Here is a 27,419-nt window from a genome sequence, read left to right on the forward strand (position 1 = left end):
TAGAGGATAGTGTCCCAGACTCCGGGCTGCCACTCAGAATCTGGATTGAGAGTCAGTCAGCGGATGTGTATTCTAGATTGTGCGTACAAGCACTAATTGTTTAAAAGCAGCGTATATATAGAACGTCCAGATGATTTACCAGTATCAAAGAATGTAATGTATGTATGCCCTTTGATGGGCCTCAGTCATGCAAGGGGCCCTGCGTTTGTGTAAGAAACATATAGCCACGAGTGACTGTATGTTACTAAGGAAAATAACAAAAAAAATTATTTAAAGAAATGTATATGTCCTATAGATTAACCTTGTACCTTACCGATCCACAAGAATAAGAAAATAAATGCAAGGTGAGCGCAAGAATTAAAACAAAGAGCAGAAAAAGAAAAGCAGTGAACGAATACAAAGGGGGAGAACCTGTACGTAAATGAGAAGCATATTTTGCAGACCATCAGAGGCAGAAAGGATGAGGTGGATGTATGGCTGGATTAGGCCCCTCTGAGAGCAAAGGAAATTAAAACATGAGTCTAGGGTTAGGACTCGTATAAGCTCTAGATAGGATGCAGACCAGGGGTCTGATCTATAAATATATAGATATTAAAATGTGCGTACGCAATTCTTAACATACATATCAGGATTTATAAAATAAATGTGTGCACATCAACATACCAAAACTCCTGAATGAGGCCCCGGTGGTCTTGGGGTATGGAGCAAGATGGTTACAGTATATGAGATATTGGTGATTATATCTTTGGAAAACCATAAAGTCGCAGACGTGTGTGGCTAGTACTGAAAGCACAGAGATCGATTTTAACAATCTGAAGAAGAAAATGAGTGCTACTTCAGAAAATGGCTGTTATGAGAGATTGTTGGGGCGTTTCTACGTCCACGGTTGCTCAGTGGCCATAATGTCTTTTGTCGTCTACTATCACAGAAATTCTGAAATCCAAAACAGAGATTTCATTGTGCAGAGGACCATTATTTACAGTACATAACATTGTTTAATATTATTTACTATATTAATATTATTTTAACACGATACTGTATGTGTGACATATACAAGCAACAAGATCAGGGCAGAGTAGGTAAGTGGTACTTTTATTAGGTTGTGCACTTTTAAAATGTGGAATTTGTAACAATTATGTTGAAGAAACGCGTATAAGCTTATACACACACAACACCATCAGAGCTGAGGCAGTGAACTCACACACATGGCCTCTGATGAAAAGCAGCTCTGTGCTTCAAAGGGTGAAGATGACCTTGTGCATGTGTGTGTGTATCTCTGTGTGTGTGTGTGTGTGTGTGTGTGTGTGTGTGTTTGTGTCTGAGTGTCTGTCAGGAGCATGAGGAGACAAGGCAGTGGTCCACATTTTGCTCAAGATAAGAGTGAAAGATATAGTGAAAGGACAAACTGGAGAGAGAGAGAGAGAGAGAGAGAGAGAGAGAGAAAGAGAGAGAGAGAGAGAATAGGAAAAAATACAAAGTATGTGTTTGCCAGAATGAGGCAGAACAGACCCCTAAAATGGATATGAAACACCATTAAATAACTATAGTTTATGACCACAGACATCAACAGCATAGCATTCATTATATCCAAGGAGGGCATGTCCCCCTCACTATACATTTCTACATTTAAACCCTTTTTAAAAGTTCAAACGATGAAAATGAAAGAAACGGTTGGAGGAAAAAAACAAGACTGAAGGAACAGTGAAGCCAAGAGACTGCAGGACAGCAACAATACGAACTACATTATTAGAAAACAAAAGATGACCATCAATAACTAATCATTACAAACTCAAGTCAAAAGAGAAAGAAAGAAAGAATAGAAAAAAGGAATAAGAAGAAAGAAAGAAAATAAGGAAGGAAGAAAAGAAAGAATAGGAAGAAAGAATACAGAGAAAAGAAAGAAAGAAAGAAAGAAAGAAGGAAAGAAGGAAGGAAAGAAAGAAAGAAAGAAAGAAGGAAAGGAAGGAAGAAAGGAAGAAAGAAAGAAAGAAAGGAAGGAATGAAGAAAGAAAGAAAGAAAGAAAAGAAAGATAGCATGGAGAAATGAAGGTGAATGGACAGTAAAGGAGATAGATAAGGTTATGTTGCTGGAGTAAGAGGTAAAGAGAGAAGCAGAATATAGGGGCCGTTCCCCCTGACTCAGGCCTTGATTAACACCAGACTTCCAAACAGGAAATGACCCGGCCAACGTCAAGCAATGGGAGGCCTTCCATCTGGAGCCCAGTGCTGCGCAAGACTCAAACACACATATCTGAACAACCAGAACAAAAGAGCAGTAAAAACAACACTGTTTTCACCAAAACTAAAAATGAAAGCTCCTCATTCTGACGGCTCGTTCTACACTCATTTGAGAAAAAGTCAAGAAATAATGGTCATGGGCAATAATGAATTCCACAAACTTAGAGGAGGAAAACAAAACAAGAAACTATAAAAACTAATGAAAATATTCTGTGCAAAGATGCTTGATAATAACAGAGACTGTTTGAAGTGAAGGTCATATAGTGAAGCTGACGCAAAGCCTCAGCCAACAAAACAAACAAGGTTTTGGAGTCTGCACAAGTGATTTACTGTATTTATGATTTAGTATTATTCAGTGCACACTATTCCTAACAAAACATATTGTCTTTGTCATCGTTCATCTTCCTCTGAAAAATTATTTCTGCACTGAAGCCTCATTATTGGATGATGGTCAATAGTCTAAAAGTTACAGTTACCCAAAAATGAAAACCTGTAAGATCTTTTTTTCATTTGACTTCCATTGTATGGAACCAAATACATTTATCAAAATATCTTCTTTTGTGTTTACCAAAGGAAACATATACATACTGTAAACACATATAGGTTTTGAACCTATTTTTTACCTGAAAGAAAGACAGAAAGACAAAACATTAAGCAGCATTTATGTCTGCTTTAAATGCAACTTTAAAGATCCGAGGGTCTTATTTGCTCACAAAGCATGGTTAAAAAAATATTTGCAACATCAGTGAACTGTAATCATTTGTTGTAATTCTAACCGGTTATAAACAACTGTGGAGTCAAAGATCAGTCCCAGAAAATACTGAGCAAGTAAACCCGATGCAAAGTCAAAGAGATGGAGAGAGGGCGGAAAAGAAGTCCCATCTCTGCAGTGACCCAGACAGAGGCAGGCATGTGGAAGCGTGCGCTAGAGGCTAGCAGGACAGGCCCTAAGAGAGGACAAACATTATGTGTGCGAGTAATTCTAACTATTCCCAAAGGACTGATATGACCAGAAAGAATGTAGACGTGTGTTTGGCTGTGTGTAAGACAGCGGGGACCGTCCCCTCGCTCGTGTGTGTGAGGAAGACTGGCCCCTGTGGCTATGATTACTGTTTAAAGCCTCTTAATGAGCAGTAGGGTTTCCTGTCACAAATACGTGCTAACAGCATTTATTAGACTTTTACTTCCTTGATGACATTATACACAAACACACATACACAAGAAGTTGAAATACTTCTTTCATAACCTGTAGGCACATTTTGATTGGAAGATAAGAGTTGTGCAATCCTCCAATCAGTGTGTCTGGGTCTATTTCCTGTCCTAATGCCGGGGAGTGTTTCATTTCCTTTAATTACAGAATAGATTTTTAATTTCCCTATAATTAAAGCATGACTTATAATTTCCTCTGTAGAGGAGATATAATCCAGCATCAACTTTACACCCACAAACACTTATATAATATACTGTATGTGATGAAAGGTTCAAAGGACGAGATATCTTATTTCTTATAATAGAAGTGTTGTCAAGCCAACATGTGAATTACAAATAAAAAAGATTTAAGTTTTGTTTATTTAAGGAAAATGTTATAATATTTTTAACAAAACAAAGAAATAGCAAATCTTAAATACTGCAAAGAAAACCAGTTTATATAGATGTTTAAACAATACAAAACTATTACGTTCATGTTTTGTATGTATTTTAGCATCGCTTCAAAAATATATGATGGCCGGATTGGTTTGACTACTTTCATGAATCGTCTTTCAAATTGCGGTTTGCTGACATAAAGTAATTCCAATACAAGCAGAATTGCTGTCAAATATAGAAAAATGGTCCCTTAATATTTTCTGCGGCTGTATATTTCAAATAATAGCAAAATATTTATTAGTTTATACCAATACCAGTGAAATATACATATCTGGCAAACAAGGGCCTGAACGTTTTCAATAACATATTTAGACTTCAGACCTAACTTATGATCACTTTATTATAGAAAAGTTATACATAGGCCTACTTGTTCTTCCAGAAGTTGTGCCGTCCTTGAAAATCACAGTACCAGCATCAAACAACAAAGAATCTGTGTATTCTTTTAGCTCTAATATTTTGTATATTATTGGGAAATTTAAACCAAAAACACTAGGAACACAAATACAGAAGGGACATATGATGGTCTGGAAAATATGATATCTGATAGCCCACCAAAACAAACACACAAATCCCACACATAAGGCCACACACAGATTGAGAAAAACACATCCATGCACAGACACACAAGTGCTGAGAGAAAATGAGGGCAGGTACACAGGAAGACACCAACATGTGGCACATTTCAAGAGAGACCTCCCAGAATGCTCCCCTGGGGGTTATAATCCCTGCTGCTTATGAATCTCTATAAAGAATATAACTTTAAAAATGTATTTTACTAAAAAAATATTTTTTGTACCACCAACTGTGTCACACGCATGTTTCACACATACTCCGTTTGCAGTGCGTATTCAGTACATATTGCAGTACATACACGGTGCGAAAGTGGCACGCGCTGGATGTGCTTTCGCATGTACCGAGTTTGCGGTGCCTATCCACACACATTTTAACAAACTGTGCAGTGTCTTTCACATAAAAATATATGTTTAGATATCATTTTAAGCAGATAAGGTGTTTTTGCAACTTCTGGTAGGTGTTTAGCTTTTTCTTGCTTTATCCCGAAATCAAAGCAATAAGATGAAATAAGTGGCTTACTTTAACTACATGCATTTATGGTGAAATTACTACGTTTTCATCTCAATTTGTGTTATTTTGAGCATGATACGTAAGCTATCGCTTTCAATCAGTCTGTGCTGTCGATACCTAAATGAACGCTGCACTGCCGCAACTGCAATGGACGGACTGCACCGCATCCGTATGGCAAACAGAGTTATGTGTGAGACACACTTCACTGTGTACATGTGATCGTACTGCTATCAGTGTGTATTTGGTTTTAACATGTGTATTTGTGAAGGGTTGAAGCGGGATTGGAGTTTTTCCTGTAAATATATGCAGTGTAATCATTGTGATTTACCAGTGAGCATGTTTGCGTTAGGGAGGGAAAGAGATTTTATACGTATGTGCACTGTAAACATCTACATAATTCTGTACATAGTGTGTGTGTATATGCCTGTTTCTACTGCGTTTGATTAACAGTATGCGTCTATGTGTATTTGCTGTATAATTATGCATGTGTGTGTATATAAATGGCTTTTTTATCTAAACAATATACAAGGTTTCTCTTGTTTTCGTCATAACACTCAAACACAAACTGAAGCCGGCTGCAGATATTTGGAGAAACAAAGTTCAGCATCACTTAAGGATGTTACTTGATATGGACTTTGGCCCACTGCAATACTGACGTAAAAACTCAATAACATTGCACAGACTGGTTTTGCTATTTTGGATTTTTTGCCGTTGTTATTAAAAGTGACAGTGAAGAGAAAGTCAGATTTGACTGCATAACTTTACAACTCCAAATGCTAGGAATAAGTTCAGAGTAAAAAATATTTGACAAGATTTTTGCTAAAGATTTTTTTAAAGTCAACATGCGATCAAATCTTACTTTATCTGTATATCTATATATCTTTTTTTACATATAATCTATTCAATGAGTGCAGAGCACTTGCTAACTCTTCTCTCTCCCTACAAAACTGACAAGCTCTTGTGATGCAATTCATGTACTATCGTAGCAAGATTTACCGCTTTAATGTTTCGTCAATTTTTTAAGTTGCTTTGGATAAAAGCGTCTGCTCAATGTAAATGTAATGCATGAAAATGTTGACCCCTCCCAAGCATCACATGTCATCTCACTTGGCATATTGATGGATAAACTCAAGTCCCGCTCTGTTTTTTGTCTTTTTGAACTTTCTCTTTCACTATTTTATCACATTTCAGAAATCAATTGGGATCATCGCTTCAAATTTAATGTAAACCTTAAAGTGACTCATCACCATTATCCATAACATAAAGAACAGATGCTCTTCTATTTTTACTACTTATTCAAAGCACTGCTGGGAAATATGGTCTGTGATTCATATGCTACCCTTCAGGTCCTAATTCAAACAATACTGCTCCATAAACAAAGTTGTATTTATTGATGTGGCTATCCAATACTATAAACAATCACGGTAGCAATAAGAGTTGCACCCTATTACACAGTTTTTAGACATGCAGTCAACACCTCCCCCTATAATCTTGTCTGTTTCTGACAAACATTTTAGGGACCAGCCAATAAAAATCCTCCAAAAGGAAGCCTGTTATCCAATAATATTTCTTGTTTCATAGCAGTGCCGATAGCTCAGGTACCAGATGTGGAGTTGGCCATGAATAACTCCCGCTAAAGTACTCTCTTCCTATGATGCAAGTCTCAAACATTCTCTTAAATAAACACTGTTTGTGCTTTAATTAAAAGCAGAAACAAATGCACACAGGTTACTGATAGCCATTAAAACCAGATTTAAAACAGGTTTTTATTCAGATTCAACAGGAGTGAGTTAAACTCCTTCTCAATGCACATCTGCCTTAGATCTGTATCCATGAATTCATCCCTCTCTTCATCTCTGATGCATCTCTTCGGAGGCGGCCCACACTTTACAGCCTCACCTCTGACTCTCTGCTCATTGATCTGTGAAGCCACAAGCCCTCCGCTGATGACAGCGATGAACTCCAATAACTGCACCAAAAACAAAGCAGCATGTCCCCTGATCTGCTGCGGTTCAAACTAATGCGAAACAGAGAACAGAATGTCAAATAAAGATGAATCTTTTAAGTGAGACAGACAATTAGTTTTACAGTAATTCGGATGACTGACCAGCTGAGAAACAGAAAGACAGACAGAATTACGAAAGGGAGAGTTTGCCATCATACGGTATTTAGAAACCGGCATCATTTATATTATTTCATTATTATGACTTAAATGTACTTAGTTGCTTTAATTGTAAATCTTGAATATATATTTCTGTTTTTGTTGTTGTTTAAAAAACATTATTACACAATATTAAAATAAACTGTATTTCATTTTTCTAGTTTTTAAACTTTTTTCGGTTTTATTTGTATAAATATTAAAATACACTTTATTTATTTTTCTTTTTTGCTTGAAAAGCATTCTTCATCTGTTTTATTTGTATGCAATATAAAAAATACGCTGTAATGTGCATATTGTTTTTGTTTTTAAAACTTTAAACGTTTTATTTGTATAATATATAAAAAATAAACTGTATTTTTATTTCGTTTTTTTGTTTTAAAAAAAGATTTCCTGTTTTATTTTAAATAAATAGTTTTTGTTTATTAAACTTTTTTCTTTTTAACTTGTATATAAATATTAAAAAGTGTATTTGTATTTCTGTTTTTTAACTTTCTTTTTCTGTTTCATTTATCTAAGACACGAAACATAAACTGTATTATTTTGTTTGCTTTTTTTTTTGCTTAATTTAAATATTTTACTATTTCACTTTATTTAAAAAGTATACATTTTGCACTACAATGTTATTTTCTCTTTGTAACACTCTATGCACTACCTGTGCGCAGTCCAATAAACCATACTTGAATTAAAAACTGAAATTGAGAGACAGCAGTCAGTCAGACAAACAAACAGGGAGAGAGACAGAAAGAGAGAGATTCATTTGGTCAAGTCTCACAATATTAAAGCTTTACTTTAGGAGAGGTGACTGGCTGGACAGCTGATGTTGGTAAACATGACTGCAGACATAATGAAAGAGTCATGAAGGTAACACATGTGCCACTTACACCATCGGCCTCTCTGTAATTCTGCCATGCAGCGAGGCTCTGTAATTCTCCTCCTTTGAGGAGGAACTGAGCAAGACTAATGCATATTTTACCTCATCTCGCCCTCTGCATGTGTTTGTTTCTCATACATGCTGCTTCTGTGTGTGTTTGTGTTGGGGTGCATGTCCTGTTATTGAAGCTCTCTGCGAGTTTGTAAGAATGCACGTTTGAGTGTTTCAATATGAAACCGTGTGTGTGTTCCTTTCAATGCAGATGGGTGGGATTTAAAATGAGGGTTTAGGCAGAGCGCTTCTCATCCTGACCAGGGCTGAGGGTGCATTAGTATGTGAGTGAGAAAGTCGTTCCTATAGCGACCAGGTTTCAAGCTGAGCCTGCTTTCCATTTAAACTAATTTAACTGAGCCGTATGCCACAATCAATATATATTTCACTGAACACATGCATAGTGCTGGTTCAAGAACACCGTCCGCAGCTGCACGTTCCTTCATTTAAAATGATTTCATTGTTAAACTGATGATGAAAACATATGGCACAGGCCTCATTACATGTGTGACCGGACACACACACGGTCAAACGCTCTTTTAGAACCTACAAATGGACGTCAATGACCTGTCATACAATTTCTTGGACACACCTGGTGCGTGTTGGCACGGTAATTAGCAGTACAGTGTTTATATCAAAAGTCAAACGGTTTCAAAGAAAGAGAGGAGAGAGAGAGAGAGAGAGAGAGAGAGAGAGAGAGAGAGAGAGAGAGAGAGAGAGAGAGAGAGAGAGAAAGAGAGGAGAGAGAGAGAGAGGCTCCTTAGCCAAGCAGGGCAGGAAGTTCTGTAAAAGGCAAAGCATTCTTCAATAACACAAGAGAATAAAGGAAAGACAAGACTGAAAAAGAAAGGAGGAGAGAAAGATAGTTAATGTAAATGTTTTAAGCAGTGCTGTCAATCGATTACAAAATATCACGATTAATCACACATAACATTCATATTTTAAAATATACTTTTAGAATCGTATAATTTCACATTTAATCTTCAAATTAATGTACAAACAAAAGATTTCAGCATTATTTTATGAATGAAAGCCAACATTCTGATATTAGTACTGTTACTGATGTCTCTATTAAATGGATGATCTTTTAATTTATTTTCATCTATCATGTCAAAGAGGTAGGAAATATGCAGAAATGGAATAGAAGTTCTCAAACAAAAATACCGTCTGTAATGCGAAATTGTAAATTAAATACAGTAGAATTCATATTAAAGCTACAAAACACATTGAATTCCTCTTTTCTTTAGTTTTTTGATTAACATTAGTGACAGGAGTCACAGCAGTAGGTTTAGGTTTGTCTCTTTACGTGGATGACGCGACTCCAATTTTCACAACTCTGCAATAGACATATTTCACAACTCTGACACTTTTCAAATAACCTCTGGCTCTTTTTTTACCTTCTCTGCTTGAAACATAAAATCGAAGGTTATTTATAGAAGTAGGTTGTGAATAGAGATGAATCTGGGTTGCCAGATCTGCGCAACAAACCAGCCCAATGGCGATGTAAAGCCAGAAAAAAAAGACATGGCAACACTCGGGCAGTTGGCTCCTATTAATGGATGTGACCACACAAAGTATTGGTCAATGAACATGATATTTCCTGCAAAACCTGAGCACATATTATTATAAGCAATACCGTTTTAAATTGAGGTCAGGAGACGGTTTTGAAGACAGTTTAGTAAGGCTGCATTAACATTTTACATCTTTTTTGATAAGACAAAGTTGAAAATGGCGTTGCGTTGCACCGTTGTGGTTATAAATAGCAGCTGGCAATGACTTTGAAGGCAGCGTTTGTGCATGAAGGCAGCTTGGCTTAATAGGCAGCGTAACGGAAGTCTATTTGAATTATAAACAGAGAGCATCATTGCAATAACGGATCACATATTTCAAAACTACAATACTTATTTTTCGCTGGAAATGCAATCAAAAGTTATGGGAAGTAAAAATGTTATTTACATTTATTCAAAACTATGCTCCAACCGGCATTTCGGCCCCCATAAAATATTTCCTGCTCAACCAATCACCTTCCTTCCATGTTGTTATAGAAATGTCAGGTCACGCTATTAGCTTGTTATTGGTTAGCTCTGAAAAAGGTGTTTGATGTAAGGCTGTTTTTTTTTTTTAGAAAAGTTGAACTTTTTTTGAACTTCAGAAGACATTCTGAGCTGCAGAAAAAAAATGTCGGTTCCGGAGTTTAAAAAAGCGCTCAGGACCTTTTTGAAAACACGGTTTACTCCATAGGATTATAATGTAAAACAGACACTAGCAGCTTCAACAAAGAAGTCAATTCTGAACAAAGCCCAGTGATTTATTTATTTTTAACCAAAAAAGTTATGGATTGGAGAAGCCTTAAATCACCTTAAACCACCCAAACCCTTAATCACTTAAAAGAAAAAAAACAAATATGACTTCTATGCCTATTTCTCACCTCGCTCATGTAACGTCCCTGTCCTCAATGAACGCTAAACTTCTAAATCCAGACACAAAACACGCTCATGCACTCAAGTTACAACATATTTTCCAACGATCGCAATGCTTCAACATGCCAGCTTGTTCCTCTCAGAACCCCAAAGGTATGGAAACACCCGTAAAACGCCGATTCCACATGTTTCCCGACCACGCTGACACACGCATGATAATGATGAGGACCACACGGCAGTCTGACCACTGCTGCAACCATCTATTACACGCTGGTGAAGGCCACGGTGATGGCCACTCTCTCCGGGTGTGTCAACCAAGCCTAATAGGTACTTTGAATTGCACTTTAGTTAGAACGTCACATCATCGCCGATCTGAAACAAACATACGGGCAGCACACACACGCAAAGATCTCCACATGCCACACACACAGAGCAGAGCAGCAGAGTGTTTTATGTGGACCGTGCAGCGTTCAAGGTTGGAGAGAGTTTTACTTGCACTCGTGTTTCAAAAGACACACTCAGAGAAACCTACACGAACAAACAGTATTATGTAGGCGCCGAGCAAAAATTATTCTAGGCAACTAAAGCCTTAGAACCGAGCTGGCTTGCATTGCAGTGTATAGGGTTCATTCTTCCAGTCACAAATCAAGACAAATCAGGTTTGAAGGATCTTATATGGACCGCAGAATCCAATGGCTTCCATCAGCTGTCACCAAACCGAGAGCGAGGGAAAAACAAAGAAAGGAGAAATTTTTAAAGGAAGAGGGATTTCAATCGTTTGTTTTCTAAGCAGACTAAACCTTAAAAGTGCTTCGTGTTATTTTGCATGTGGCTGATGAAATGGAAATAGTAATTTTAGAAAGAGAAAAAGAAAGAACCCAGAGGTGTTTCCTCTCCATTAGTCTTTACCCTTTATACTTTTACGGTGTCATCATCCATTTCGTATCATCTCAGATCTTTATGCAATTTAGGATTCCTAAATTGGATTAAATTTTAATTCGGTTAAAAATATGGCTGCACAATTCCTCCAAATCATCAGAATAGCGCAAATGTTCATTTTACAACAATGCATATCATTATGGTTTGCTATAACGTTGGTCAGAATCGTCATTTTGTACAAAAACAACACAAATTTCAAGTGGTAATGATGCTTTCTATACCAAGAAAAATGCAAACTCTATATTGCATTATTTAGCACGGTGGTTCTCAAACTGGGGCTCCAAGATGATTCCAGGAGCAGCACAGATTTTGTGGCATTTTATGAAATATAGAAATGTATGAATGATTTTATGCAATCAAACATCAGACCAAAATAAGAAAATAAGACCACTAACTACAATAATTGATAATCCAGCATTGTATAACTGAACATATAACTAAATATTCCTGATGATGGCTATTTTAACACACTGCATGTCTGCTCTGATCCGCCAATGGGAAAAAATAAGACAATGCTGTATCATAACGCACAAATGTGGCTTTACTTTTCTGTAACCGAAATGCCACATGCAAACGATCTTAAACATTAGTATTGTTTTAGTAAAGTGGCACTGAAATGAAGCTGAACTAATATTGCACTAACCTGTGATATCTTGCAGTAAAGGGCTCAATTTCGTCTCCTGGGTGAGTCTTAGGGTCAGGGCTCCGATCAACTCCTTATCCATCTTTTCCACACGCTCATCTTCTTCAGCACCACTAGGACACACTTCTTGGGCCAAAGAGAACACATAGACCAGTAACACCAGAAGATCATCCATGCTGAGCTCACTGGAGTCAGAACCCGTTTCAGATTCGCCGGACTTGATGAGGGGGAGAAGCTGCTTCAGAACTTCTGCCAGGTTGGAGTCCCCCAAGGCCTGACGAACAGAGACAAGAAATTAATCAGCATCATTTTGACTATTAAAAATGTAACGTCGCATTTAACAGACTACAGCTCGCATTTATTCTGTAGGTAAATGGTTACCCTTCATTGATATCGATGACGCGACTCACAATGATACTCATTCTCTGACTTTTTGTTTTTCGCTTTCCCCTGTTGAATTTTTCCAGCTTCAAAAAATAAAACACAGGATGTTTGAGAAGAGAGAATGTGACTACATGTTGTGGGCGAAGAGTGCAATATTTATTCTCAACAAATGTGAAGTATGCTGCAGGTGACCCTGAAAAGTTTCCACAAATAATTTGTTTTTAAGATCAGAACAACAGCTCTGTCGCAGGAAAAAGGTGAGGTTACACGAGGGAAGAGTTTCAGAGCTGTCAAAAGTAAAAAAAAATCAATGTATGTATATTGGGAGACTACAAAATCTAATAACCTTGAGGATAGATTTCATTTCCATTGAAAACGTATCTATTGAGCTCAACAGCGTTGTTCTGCCCAACACTAACATGGTCTCTCCCTCTGGAGAGATATGAACTCTCCCCTCCACACGATCCTGTATCTGAAAACTACAAAATCTTCCCTCTGAGCTGGAGAACACCACGACAACCAAACAATACATTCCTAAGCACTTAAACATGGAGTCTCAGCAGTGCTAGAGCCTCATGAGTGTATTTTCTTCCAGATTTGAGCAAACCATTATCATTCTGTTAAATACGTGTGTTATTAATTCAGATAAAATGCAACTCTGGGTTGTTACCTGCTTTACTGGTTATGATTAGGTTTACTGTCACAATGAATGCAATTCCTCAATCAATGAATGTCGATTTTCACTATATGTTTGTTGTATCTGATTCACTGAATGTCGTTTTTCTCATGGACCATGACGATCTGATCTGGAGGAAGTTCAGCCCCGATGGGGTCATTTAGATCTCTGGGCCGTGTAACCTTCCAACCAGATAGGCTAGACGTGAGGGACTCGCTTCTTGTCCATCGAGAGCTAATAAATCTAATGCCTGTCTTAAAATGGAGGGAGGAAATCGACCAGATGACCGGATCTGGAATGGGTCACATCTGTGTTGTGGAAAAGGCTCAAATATGAGTGATAGGCAAACAGAAAATCAGCCTAAAGAAGGAAATTCTATACATTATATGATCAATACGTTAAAAAACAACAGAATGTCTTCTAAGCCAACTGTCAAAACTGTGTTGTTCTGCTAGAAAACAGTGTCATTGTAGTGTAGTAGGAAATTTGGTAGGCTTGAATTCTCACATTGGTTTCTGCAGAAACGGACAGAATTTATGCAAATATAAGTATAAAACAATAATTAAATGGGTAGTAGTCGCTTTTAAATACTGTGGTGGATAATAGCGAGGCCTAAAGGGATATTTCAGAGGCAAAACTAAATTTCACTCACGCTCTTTATTACTCGGGTGAGTGACTCGAAATGACAAATATTTTCAATCTTCGCGGGAGATGATATTGATGCGTATTCGCTGCAATTGTGCCAACCGATTCGCGACATTGGCACCGCCAGCCACGAGTTTGCGTCTGCACGCATCTTTGCATTGACTCAGTAATGTACTCAGGCAAAACGCTAAATTCACATTTAGTGTGAACCCAGTGTTATGGTTACATGGGATTTTATTTTTGGAAAACATCTCAACTGTGCTCACAGTTTTGAAAACCGTACCCGCACTGTAAGAGTCTATGCCCAGAGATTTGTAACTGTACCCTTAATTTTGCAATCAGGTCTTGTTTAGTAAACCTTTGAATCAAAGCCCAAATCCATCTATAAAAACGAATCAAAATTAAGGAGGAACAACAAAGTCCCTTAAAGACACTTCACTCACACAAGCCCCGACCACAGAACACATTTTTATCCCCTGACACTGTGAAATCGAATCCATGCAGAGCCCCTATTCCAAATATTTGAGAAACACAACTTAGATGTTCTCTTTTCAACTCCATTTAGTGGTTAAAAAAGACATACAAAGAAGGAGAAAGCTCCAGACTCGGAAAGAAAATCAGGGGAAAGACCAAGACACAAAATGAGGTTTTAATTGTGTGATCACCACCACATGATGGTAAAAGATATTGGCGTCTTTACATTCAGTACAGATGTGTTTAAAAGACGACTGGTGATTGTTAACCTTAGTCATCTGACCGAATGAGCTGTAAGTGTTTGTACATGTCAGTACGAGTGTGAAGCACTGAATGCGTGTGCCATGTTTTTAAAAGCTCTTTCTGAGTGTTCGGAGCCCTAATGGTCTGTGTTTGTGTTCTTAAAGCACCTGACATCTGCTTGAGGGTCATGTCCACCTAATTGGCTTGTTCAGTCAAGTAACCTTCTGAGACACGTGAACACACACGCATTAAAGAAAGGCACACACATTAAATGAACAGCTGTTGACGTCGCGATCTGGGCTCTTATTTCCCTCATAGTGTCCAGGGGTTTTTCCTTGTGCTTCAAAAAATTAAGTGAGATGAGAAGTTGGATAGACAAAGTCTTTCAAAACTGATATCTTTGTCATTAAAGAGCCACTTTCTTCTTCACTCTCAATTCATTCCGAACATTAGACAATTCAAGATGAATAAACTGCGAAGTACACAAAGATATTAAAAATCTATATGAGACATGAATGAGGCTGAATGATACACTTGGCTGAAAATATTGTGTTTGGAAACACGTGGCTTAAATTGACTTTGGCGTTAAGTTGGTTTTATATGTGAGTTCAGGAGGGGAAATGGAAAGACTGGTTTGGATTGCTGAAATTGCACATACAGAAAAGCATCCGCACACAATCGAGATGATTTGATCAACACTTTCGGGTTAAAGGTGTAAGCAATAAACTGTGTTGTTGCTCTGCTTTAAAACACTGGCTGGTGTTCCTGTAGTGTGGTAGGAAACAGTCAATTTGGTAGGCATGAATTCTTACATTGGTTTCTGCAGAAACAGACAGAATTTATGCAGATGTTAGTAGAAAACAATAATTCAAAGGGTAGTCGTCGCCACTTCGCACTAGAGCCGTAACCATTATCTGTAATTACTGATACACAGTGTTACAGTGAAGCATAACTTTGTGCCACACTGTCACCCTTATGCATCATTATCTTGACTAAACTAGGTACAGTACAAGAAATCCTATAAGTGTTTCCCATCCACAGGGGTGGTCAACAAACTTCCAAAGGGGACTCATGATTATGTAAAATTACTTGAAGACAACTAAATGAAGATATTTAATCAATTTAAGTCCTTTTTATAACAAATAGACATATTTCAAATTACACCAAGTTCTTGAGCTTTGAATTAGCTAGACATTCTAAAAGAGGGGATGGCCTTTAAATAAAGTGATAAAATGCCACAAGTACAATTAAAAAAATGTAAGACTTCTTTTAGATTTTTTTTCATAATATAATTCCATAACTTGATGAGTTTACTATTATTCAAAATGTGAACACCGAAAAATAAGTGTTTCAAAACCTTTGAAGGGTGGTGAAAAATTTGGGGGCAAATACTCACAGAATTCTTATGGGAATCTTGTTATACATGATAGCCCATTAATTATGTTCAACGTAAATACTTTAAATAGCACTGAAATCCTAAACGAATTGACCGTGCAATTTAGCCACACCCTTTGTCTCCCATCCAATCACGAGAGGCTGCCAGGCCCCGCCTGTAATGGCTTTCTGTCTCATACAGGAAATGAAGTCCAGATGGGCCTCTAGAGGGAGCTGACCCTGCTGTGTGTGTTTGTGAGAGTGTGTGAGAGAGTGTGTATCTAGTTTAGCACTAACCAAAACCAGGTGCCTTTCTCCGCACAATGGAGCCCTTCTATAGCCCTCAGGGCAGCAGAGTCTCTCGGGTAAGACAGTAGGGGACAAGGCCATTTATGGGGGGGGCACTGTTGTTGTGGGCACAGAGCTAAAGGGACGATGTTGATGTGTGCATGTTTGATGCATGAAGCCTTTTATATGGAAGGGCTGTAAAAACAGAGTACCCCAAGCATACCTTTGGCTGTGAAAAGGTCAAAACTCCAAAAACAAGATCTATGTATAAAAGCATGAGGTCAGTATGTGAGCCCAGATTCTAAAGGACCTATTGGATAACACGGGAGGTGGCCAAACTCATTCAAACTGCTGCATAAAGAATATGAATTAACATGCCTTTGGTTTCCCTCTCAATCCTTAAAGCAACAGTTTACCCAAGAATTAACATTTTGGCTTTTTGATATTATTATGATGATTTGATTTTCGTATATTTCTTTTTCAAGAGTTAAATCTGTAGTCAGTACATTGTTTTAAATATGTTTGGGTGAAGTATTCCTTTAACAAAAACACACCGCTTACAAAAACTACCACTAAGATTAAACAATGCAATCCATCAGTTTGGAGAAAGACCAAAACCTGAAAAAATGGAAAAATGGAATCAGACGTGCTTAGGACATTTAGAATCAAGGCGTAAGGACGAGCGTAAACAGATGACGGTAAAACCTCAAGAACACACGCAAACGGTCTCGTTCCAAACGTAGGCTCTCGCTACAATATCATCCATCAGGACAAAAATTTGCTACAGTACATGACATTACAGGACAGGCTTTTTTCGACCACAGTGAACCACAGAAGAATCAGTCATCGGGAAAAATCCTGAAAACATCAATGTGCGGGAAAGACTAAACAAAACGTTGTGTTGTCAAGGAAGGCTACTCAAGCTCAACATGATAGAAGAGTGATGGTATGTGGACCATTGTTCGATCCTGTTGCGCCACCATACAGGTCTGGAATGTGAATGTCGGGGTTCTCCAGAGACTTTGATCATCTATCTAATGGATGGGACGGATCAGTCTGCAAAAAAGATTTATTGTAAACTAAGAACGTCAGATATTTCATATATTGTTTTTCTTTCTAAGTAAAGCTCCATATCAAGGCCAGTTGTTAGCTTTCTTATCGTAACTGTAAAAGGGATAGTTCACCCCAAAATGAACATTCTGTCATCGTTTACTCCTCATGTCATTTCAAACTGAACTCATCACATTGTAACTGGACAACTGCATGACCCATGGACTTGCTTTTGTGTTCATACAAATAAGTGAATGGGTACAGTACTGCCGTTGTTCGGTTACCAACATTCTTTGAAATACCTTCTTCTGTGCACTGCAGAAAAAGAAGGTCATACAGGTTTGAAATGGCAAGACAGAATTTTCATTTTTTGTGTGGACTATACGTTTATGGTCATCTATAGAGCTGAGATATCATGACCACAGGATCTGATCTCTCTGATCCTGCAAAATGAGACTTTAGTTTGTGAATATAATGTGTAAAGTTTGTGCTGTGGGAAAGGCATTACTGGTGTAATGGTTGTAGTAAAGCATAGAGAGTCTGGGACTAGACCTCATTTCATCATTCAGCCTGTAAACGGCCTCCTTAAAGCTGATCAAAGCGGTTTCATTCAGCTCATTGGGTCTAGCTCTCTGGGGTTTATAGAGATGAAATCCAGCCCACACGTGCCAGTGCAACCTAGGCCAGTGAGTATGTGTGCTGCAATAGATAAGTACAGCATATATAGTCCAACACTTGATAGAGCAGAGTAGATCGTGGGAACCAGTAGATAGCTCTGGCCAAAGCACAAAAGCTATACATTTGATTTTGTACTGAAAAGCTGTATGGAGGAAATCTAATGTCTTAAAATATAATAAGCAATAGCTTGGATGGGAACATACTGTAGGAGACAAAATTGTGCATATTTAAATGAAAGGGCGTTTTAAAGTATATCACCAATGTAATGAGAATGTATTATCATGTTATTATTGTAGTAAAATCAACTGCAGTAAGTAATGTATTTTGATAGAAATATTGAATAATTTTAATCATTATCTGTCAACCAACATAACCTTCATTAATAGTCTAAAATGAATATAGTTGACTTGAAGAGAGTTCATTGGAAAGTTCATTAACATTAGTCACAATCACTTGACGCTGCAAACCTATATGAATTTCTTTCATCTGCAGAACACAAAAGAAGATATTTTGAAGAATGTTGGTATTCAAACACTTTGGACCCCATTGACTTCCATTGCATGGAAAAAAAGCTGAGATTTCTCACACATTTCACCAAATATCTTATTTTGTGTTCCACAGAAAAAAAGAGTCATAAACAGGTTTTGAACAACATGTGTGTCCATAAATGACAATTTATATTTTTGAAGAAATTGCAATTAAAATGTATTTGTTACATATCCTCGTATTATGCAAAACTATGTAAAATTATTGATAGAATGTATTTTGTCGAAATATTCTAATTCTTATATTCTGTATCCTACTGTATGAACCTAAAGTTTTGATCTGAAAAACAAAACTCGATGGCTGAATGGATACCAGGATGCTGTTTACATCAGTTGTGTTTGGTTGCCATGGATAAAGATGGATGAATGACACTGGGACACAATTCAATCTTTATAGAAACTAGAACAGACTGATAAATTAGTAGATGAAATGAAAGCAAGATGTACAGATGAAGAGGAAACAAATAGAGGCAGTTAAAATGCAAACTGATAGGGGAGGCTGTTGAAAAAACCCTCAAGCATAGCTGAGATGATTCATTCAATTCCAAATCTAGAATATCAAGGAAAATTAGAAAGAAACAAATAAGAAAAGAGAGCAAGAAAGAAAAAGTGAGTATAACTGTTTTATTAATGAAGCGTTTCTCAAGGTAATGATAGATTAACATTAGATAACATTAGGTGATGGACGTTCCCTTGACGGTAAAGGCAGATGGTCTGGACCGTGTCTGGGAAGTTTATGTAAGAACGTGCAAATTAATTTTCTATTTTAAACGGCAGGCGTGTATATGTGTGACATATACTAGGTCACCATGATGTACTTGCACACAAACCAGTAGTATTCCCAAGTGGTAAAAGAAACAGAGAAGATATTTAAAGCTGTGTTTCAAAACCTTTTGATTTATTTAGTTATAATAGGCGAAAATAAATGTAGGTTGGCAGCTCACTAGGTTTAGACACAGCCACACACACCTTGTGTGTGTATAGCTTTGAAAAATGCTACTATTAAAGTTGAAATTAGCTTTCCATCAAGAAAACTACTCATTAGTTGAGTAGTCTTACTTGACATTGAAAAGTTCTCGAGCACTTTTATGTGGCAGACTTGGGCAACCTGCACCAAAGTTTTGATCTACGTGGACAAACACATTTCACATCACTTCAGGTTCCATTTCGGCTGAATTGCTGCTTCAGAAGATAGCTGTCTGTGTAGGGAGCAAACAAAGATGCAGCTTACTAGGGTTTGGAAAAGTGCCACAGTATACCTCAAAAACAAACAACCTGCCAAGCCCTGTCCGCTCTTCAAGCCCGCAGGTTAAAATGAAGGCCAGTACATCAGATAAAGGCAGACCAGCACAGCTGTGCGTCAGTCATGTTTTGTGCTGTTGGATTTGAACAAAGCAGTATGTAAAATCATCATCCCACTGAACTGTTGTTTATATTAGACTATGCAAACACGTTCGTGCGTTCCTTCTCTCTCTGACAGCTTACAAATAAATACACACCAGTATCCTCTTCTCTGTAATTCTGTGGTTATGCAAACTGTATCATTTAGTTACGACCATGTTTACGGAAACACGCGTTCACACACAACAACATTTCCCACAGTGTCACTTCTGCCATGACATGGTCACTGTAACACAATTCTGTAACCTCATCCAAACACACATGCAAAACATACACATGTGTGTTTACACTCATGCTGTACGTGCATCACAGGAATTCTCAAAATATTTTGTTTAAAAAATGTGAAAGAAGCAAATGCATTTGCAATCAGTACACATGTGGCAGGTTTTATTCTTATTTTGTGGATAAAGTTATGATGTAACATGTACAGTAAAAGTGTATGACACACAAGCACCCCCACCACACACGGCCATAGCACACGCGCGCACACACACAGTCAAGGTTTTGCTCAGTTTTGGGTGCAAATTTGTCCCCAAAATATAGTTAAGAAGGTACACGTGCACACACTAGAAAAACATACTATAGTCTATACGTGTCTAAATCTCTTTCGCCCCTAAAAACACACACAATAATTAATGCCAGACTGAAATACCAAAAACACACCTAACAAAACATTACTCCACACACACACGCACGCACGCACGCACAAGACTGTGATGTGAAGGGTTAAACTTCATCTGATTCCAGGTTGTATGTCAGTCTTAGGTTTGGAGTCAAGAGTTTTAGAAGTGTTTGTGTGTGTGTGTGTGTGTGTGTGTGTGTGTGTGTGTGCGCCCTCATGTATAATGCAAAGAATCAGTTTCAAAATAAGAGTTCTGTGCTGTTGGACGTGTTCGAACCAATGCATCAGTCTCTTCTGCAGCTAAGGCTACAAGTCAATCAAAAACAGTCAATTACAATAAAATATACAAAGAATTTTTTTTCTAACATGTTAGTCAAAAAAGTTGAACACAATTATGTGAACTAATTGAAATGGCTTTGGAGACACAAATACTTACGGTCTGTAGGGGGCAGTGACACACCACATATTGCTCAGTTAGACGAGACTGGGTGTGATTGGGGGGATGTGAACATATTTGTTACTTAGTAAAACACTCGCTACAGAGGATTCAACTTTAAAATATGTGTCTGTTTATCTGAACTTGTTTACCGATCCCTGACGCACCTAGGCAAACTAAAATGTTCAAACAAACTGGTACGCACACGCATTCTTTAATTATACAATAACACATACAGCATCAGGATGCTTTCGCAGTGATGAATCTAATATTGGAATGAGTCAACACTTTAAACTTTTGACTTCCTGCTGATTTGTGTCTCTGGGGCAGGAGAGTAACAGGCACCTTTATGATTAAGAGAGTGGGGGGGGGGCTTGATCATCAGAGAGATGTCTCAAGGGGAAACATCCTCCTGGTGTAGGGGTGTCCGGAAACTTGGTCAGTTGTTCCCGGCAACTGCGTGTGCCTGGTGACTCAACGCAGAATACAGTTCTGTATGCGCACCTCATGTTTAATACTATTATTATAAAACTGCACAAACCCATACTGGTAACAAAACAACAAACTGCTGACATGCTGTATATCGCATGGCATAACAAGCTAAACAAGTACAGACATCTTCTGCTATCATTTACAGTAGAAAGCCAGAAGAAGACAGAAAAGAGCGAGAGGGAGACGGAACAGCCGAAAACAGAAGCCAACATCAGCATGTCGTGGTTAATCAGTCTATCTGTTTTCATTTTCTTTGCTTTCCCACACGTTTTTAAGAAAGAGATTTTGAAATTTAAAGTCTCTGCAATACACTGTAATATTTTCGAAAGCATATTATTTTATTTGACGGTGAAGATTGAAAAGTGATTGGGGTAAGGAAACAGAAAATAACTGTTCTGCATTCGGATTGAAGCACTGGACTAAAAAATATTATACATGTAATTTTCTTGCAGTAGTACAGTATATCATTATTAGTATATATGTTTCATGGACTGGAGGGAAAATTATTTGATCGGTATAGTGAGCTACTTAACGGACTTCTAAAGATCCTGTCATCTCTCCAGAGCCATACCACCACAGACATATCCCCCAATATCTAGTGGATGAATAATATGCATTTAACTGACTTGACAATCTGGTGACATTCTGGATAACTGTGACAGAGATTTAAACCCTATGTGTCTGCAGATTAGAGTGGCTGTGATGTTTTCCAGGGCTGATGTAGGCCACAAACACTGTGCAGATATCTACGGTTTTCTGCACGCTCACCATCTGTTTAACGTGCATAGTCAGCAGAGCAGTTTGATTGACATGTTGAGCTGCTGGGTTAAGCTCAGCGTGGGAAACCAGCGTGCCATGGAAGAGGACTCGGAGAAACCAAGCTTTACTGCTAGGATGTATCTAATGGTCAAGCTATTAGGATCATCCATCATTTTGTTGCATTTGATTCAGACATTGAGAAACATTGTTGTCATAGACATTGATGTTGTCATAGACCTTAAAGGAATAGTTCATCTTCAAAATGAAAATTCTGTCATCATTTACTCACTCTGTTGTCATTTTAAACCTGTGTTATTTTCTTTCTTCTGCAAAACACCAAAGAAGATATTTTGAGAAATGTTGGTCATCCAAAACCGTTGGTTCAATTGACTTCTATGGAATTGACAGAAAACCAATGCCAGTGAATAGGGACCAACGGTTTTCTGTTACCAACATTTTCCTAAATATCTTCTTTTGTGTTCTGCAGAAAAAGAGAAAGTCATAAAGGTTTGAAATGACAAGAAGGCGTATAAATAATGACAACATTTTAATTTTGAAGGAGAACTATTCTGTGTGAGTAAGATCGACGGGCTCAAAGAGTACCGGTTAGGACTGCAGGACGAGGCAGAGCTGGAAACTAAGTAAACAAGTTGTTCACAAACCAACATTGCCACAAGATGAAAAGGCAGAAAAGCAGACACATACAAAGTTTATTAATTTAATATATGAGTGTTTCTTGTTATTTCTTATACTTGAACGCTCTCTCGTTTTCTGATTCCCCTTTACAACTACACTAACAGGATATTATTAACTTTCAACTTCATTAAAATCTTTTTTCTTTATACAAAACACTAACATCCGTAACTTTAGACCTCACTGAAGCTCTGGCCAACATATTCCTGTAACAAACCCCCTTTCTCACTTAGAGCTAGGAATTTGAGTCATTTTAAAAGCTCCATTATGATGACATCATTGTAATCGTTTAAGAAACAACCATTAAAGGTTCAGTTTTGGCCTAGACAAAACACTTCTACGTGTGTGTCATTTGTCACCAATAAGTTGGCTAAATACACTTATCTGACCTGTTTGAGTAAGTCTGTATCAAAAAAAGTATTTACAATAGCTAATTTGTATATAAATATGTTGGTAACCAAACAACGGTGGTTCCCAGTTACTTGTGTTCATACAATGGAAGTCAATGGGTACCGAAGTTGATCGGTTACCAACATTTAAAAAAAATCTTTAAAGAAACTCCCTTTAATCTTTTTAACAACAATACGTCAATGGCATGTTTTTCTCTACGTAAAGAGTATGTGCAAGTACAGGGTCTTTGGTAATGGAGACCAATGACATCAGTTCGCACAGCAGAACACACACTGTGATATCTTGTCTGCGCGCACACCCTGATGCAGAGATATAACAGACAACAAGCAGATACATTTAACTGAAGAAGAACACAGTTACGAAAAAGCAAGAGAGACTAGAAGTTAACCAGTGAACTGCCTAAATTCAGCCGGCTTGATTTGTGTCTGTATGATTTTCAAGACGAAAATGATGTATGCTCTCTTACACACATTCGCACACTTTAACAATCCCCGACGATCATTATCACAGCAGTGTAAATTATAAGAACAAACTCGTAGATTGAATAAAAGAGTGTGACTAAGTCTTTGTGTCCCTCTTAAAAGCCTGCACACATCATTTCAGCATACTTACGGGAAGAGTCAAGACATTAGTCGCTCGTAAGGATTTATGAGGATGAGTCGCATTAAAGACAGAGGCGAGGAGTGAGACTTCATCCTGTGAACACTGAAGGATTTTGGAAAGCACTACAGACTCATTTTTCATCCGCCTTCAACCCCCGATACTCAATGTCCCCGTAAACCCCTCTCAACCTCATCTATAAAAAGAACAGACAAGGTAGGAATGTAGCATTGAACGAAAGAATATGGAAGACAAACAACAAAACAACCGAACAAATAATAGAAAGCTAATAACACAAATAACACATGAATGAACAAATAAAAAAACTGAATAAAGGACAGAAGGAATATAGTAGGTTGCATGTGTTGAGTATATTTTGGCCCTGTCGCCCCCCAAACAGCTTCATAATTAGCGGTTGCGTGTTGGCCTTGTTTAGGTTGCTTTCATTCCTTTTATTTTCCCCTCTTTTTCATGGAAAACAACAACACATGCAAACACACATGGCACTACTCAACTGTTATACCCCTAAACAACAAGAGAGAGAGAGAATAAAGGGAAAACATGGAGAACCCAATCTTCCTTGCCTCATTTGTGGGAAATTCACAATGAACATATGACTCTATATTCTTCTCTCTGAACTTACTTCACCATCTCTCCTTTTCTGACCTTCAAGGCGTTCATGTGTCAAAGAATGTTGCCTGCGTCAAATATCGAAACCGCACGAAGAATCAGAATCGAGTTTGGCTGTGGAGCCACGCCACACAAATAAAAAGCAAATTAATGTCGCCTATGTAAAGCATGCCATGCATCAGACCCGGCCCCTCCTCGTGTCTACGTTTATGACTAAAAGCATAAGAAGCGGCCATCGGATGCTGCTGTTTGGATCTCTGTCAGCTCAGTAAAACACAGAGAGACAGACACCACACGCAATAACACACGCACAGGAAGAGCAAGAGTGTGTCTAATTATGGAGGTCAATTAGATAATGGATAAGTGGGAAGGAGGAAGAGGGTGAGATAAAGATGCAGCATGAGAAAGATGAAGGGATGAGATGCGAGGACTGTAGAAATATCTACAGAAAGATGCTCTGACAGCGATGAATAAAGAAATTTCATTGGTATTCTTTGAATATGCAGTCTCATTGGTCAGCTTTATGTTAATTCACTCTTGAGAAGTTGTGATTGATTATAACAATAATGACGTCGTTTTTCACAAAACAATGTTCCTGTATTTCTGGCTGCAATGTCAAAGCGATAATCCTCTTAATCAATAAGACTCATTATTTATTCACCTAATTTGTCTTTTTAAACCCATTCCGAGGGTAAATGCGATGTAAAAAGTGGCAGACTTCTAATATTTAAAATAAACTATTGCCGTAATATTATTGGTTTAGTCCACTTGTACTAGTTATGTCCACATCAGTGTATACAATAGTGGTGTCACAAAACACCGGTATTGACAATAGTTGTGATCATGAATATTGTGTAAATTTCTATATATTGTCTCTGTCAGCCTTAGACTTTGTAGCTCTGTTTTTCATAATTTGAATTAGTTTTTTATTTGTCACCCTTCATGTTTGTCTGTGGGGTTTTCCAAATATTTATCCAATAAAAGTTATTGATAAGATTTTGTCAACTGTGACAACGCATTTTTATTTTTTGTCACTTCCTGTAAAGTGGCAGTTTTGGAGATGCAAGCTTTCAGTCCGACAGCAATGAGGGCAATATTGTAAATAAACTCACTCTCTCTGCCTTACACTCCACAATATTTTGAGTATGATATTTTAGACATTTTGAGAAAAACACAAAATATACTAAATAAAAGCTGAGTTTAACTAACGCCATTAAAAAAATAATTAAAAGATATAGATATACCATTAAAGGCTGGAATCCACGTCAAGACTTTTGCTCAGATTTTCAGTCTGGACTTGTTGCAGAAATTCTGTGCTAGACTGCAGATTTGATCACGGTGTGGTATCACCTGTGCGCCCTGTTTTTCTCTGCAAACTTTACCAGAACATGTTGTTTAGCAAACATGCTGTGGAAAGCCCAAACTTCACTTCTCCACAACAAAAGCAATGTTTTGCTGAAGGATGCTGCACAGGGGCACAGCAAAGCAGAGCAAGCGGTAAAGCAGGAACATATAAATGCTTCCAGACACATCAGCACAGAGCCTGAGGCCGCTCCACCTCCTCTGTGTTTGGCTGTCAATCACAATTTGTGTGTGTGGGTGGAGTCTGAGATGAGTGGGAGGGGTTACTGGGCCAGATGCAAAAAAAATCTTAAACAGATGAGTTTGATTTCTTTCAGCTCCATGTGAACCCAGTCCAAATTACGTGCAAGCAAAGACCGAAATGAAAGTGAAATGACATGAAAGCGGCGTGCGTTTCTCCTCAGACGTGAGAGTCGCGCCTAGCTTAGACATGATGAATGTTAATCACAGTATGAAAACACACAACGTGAGCACCACTAACAGCTTACAAACCCTGGAACAGAATCAGACAAAAAGAGACAGAAACAGTACTGTAATAAAAGCGAAAAATACTTACTTCAATCTCCCTTTTTAACATTTTCAACTTGTCTGAAGCCATGTGATAGCTTTGTAAGGAACAGACCGAAGTTATTATTCACAAAAAGTGAATGACAGCAAAATGAGAGCAATAGTTATTAAGTGAGTAATGACAATTCTTTCTTATAAGTCAAAGGGGTTTAAAAAGTATTAGGATGAATAAATAATTTGTAAATGATGAAGAATTGTCTTTATACTGTAGTATTAACTATTTCAGCACTAACAATTTATTAAAGGTACAAACACACAAGACAACAAACAAGTTCTACTTATTAAAATGGTATGAAATCCTGTTCCGTTTGTTTGTTTGTTTCTTTTATTTCTATAGCACATTTCAAAACAACCTTCGGTTGACCAAAGTGCTGTACATATCAAATAAAATAAAACACAGAGTAACAGATCCCTACAACAGGGGAATAAAACACACAACTCTCTTAAAACAAACATTATCAATATAAATACTAAAAGGAGTAAGGCATCACACTATTTAGTTAGACATAAGTTGCTCCAAATAGTATGGCTTAAGCAGAGATTTAAAATGAGATAAAGAAGGTTCTGCACGAATCACAGTCGGAAGGTTATTCCATAAAATGGGCCGGTGATGGAAAAACGCCCGGTCACCCCAGAATTTAAGTCTAGCCCTTGGGACCGACAACATTTTTAAATGTTCAGACCTAAGAGATCACACCGAGTTGGGTGGATGCAACAACTCGGAGAGGTAGATAGATAGGGGAAACTAAAACTAGTCATTTAAAATCCACTCTAAGCTTAACCGGGAGCCACTGCAACGTAGACAGAACTGGGGTTATGTGCTCATATGTACGTGTCCCAGTCAGTAGCCTAGCAGCTGCATTCTGGACCAATTGTAAGCGCTCGAGACGACCGATGTATTCTATGATAGAGGGAGTTGCAATAGTCCAATCTAGAAGTCACAAAAGCGTGAATGAGTATTTCAAGATTCTCTTTAGATGGAAATGATTTAACTTTCGCTAGACGACGGAGATGAAAGAAGCATGATGTAACCACTCCA

At 37.8% G+C, this 27,419-nt stretch overlaps 1 protein-coding gene across 1 annotated transcript in view; it reads right to left on the minus strand.

Annotated features, from left to right (window-relative positions):
* The window catches only part of scfd2 (sec1 family domain containing 2), a 93,026-nt gene that overhangs the window by 32,453 nt on the left and 33,154 nt on the right, over positions 1-27,419 (minus strand). Inside the window, exon 5 of the mRNA XM_079474167.1 lies at positions 12,051-12,324. Within this exon, the coding sequence (XP_079330293.1) occupies positions 12,051-12,324 (274 nt within the window). The remainder of the gene's footprint in view (positions 1-12,050; positions 12,325-27,419) is intronic.

Source organism: Barbatula barbatula (assembly GCF_947034865.1).
Source record: "Barbatula barbatula genome assembly, chromosome: 15".
NCBI classification, from domain to species: domain Eukaryota; kingdom Metazoa; phylum Chordata; class Actinopteri; order Cypriniformes; family Nemacheilidae; genus Barbatula; species Barbatula barbatula.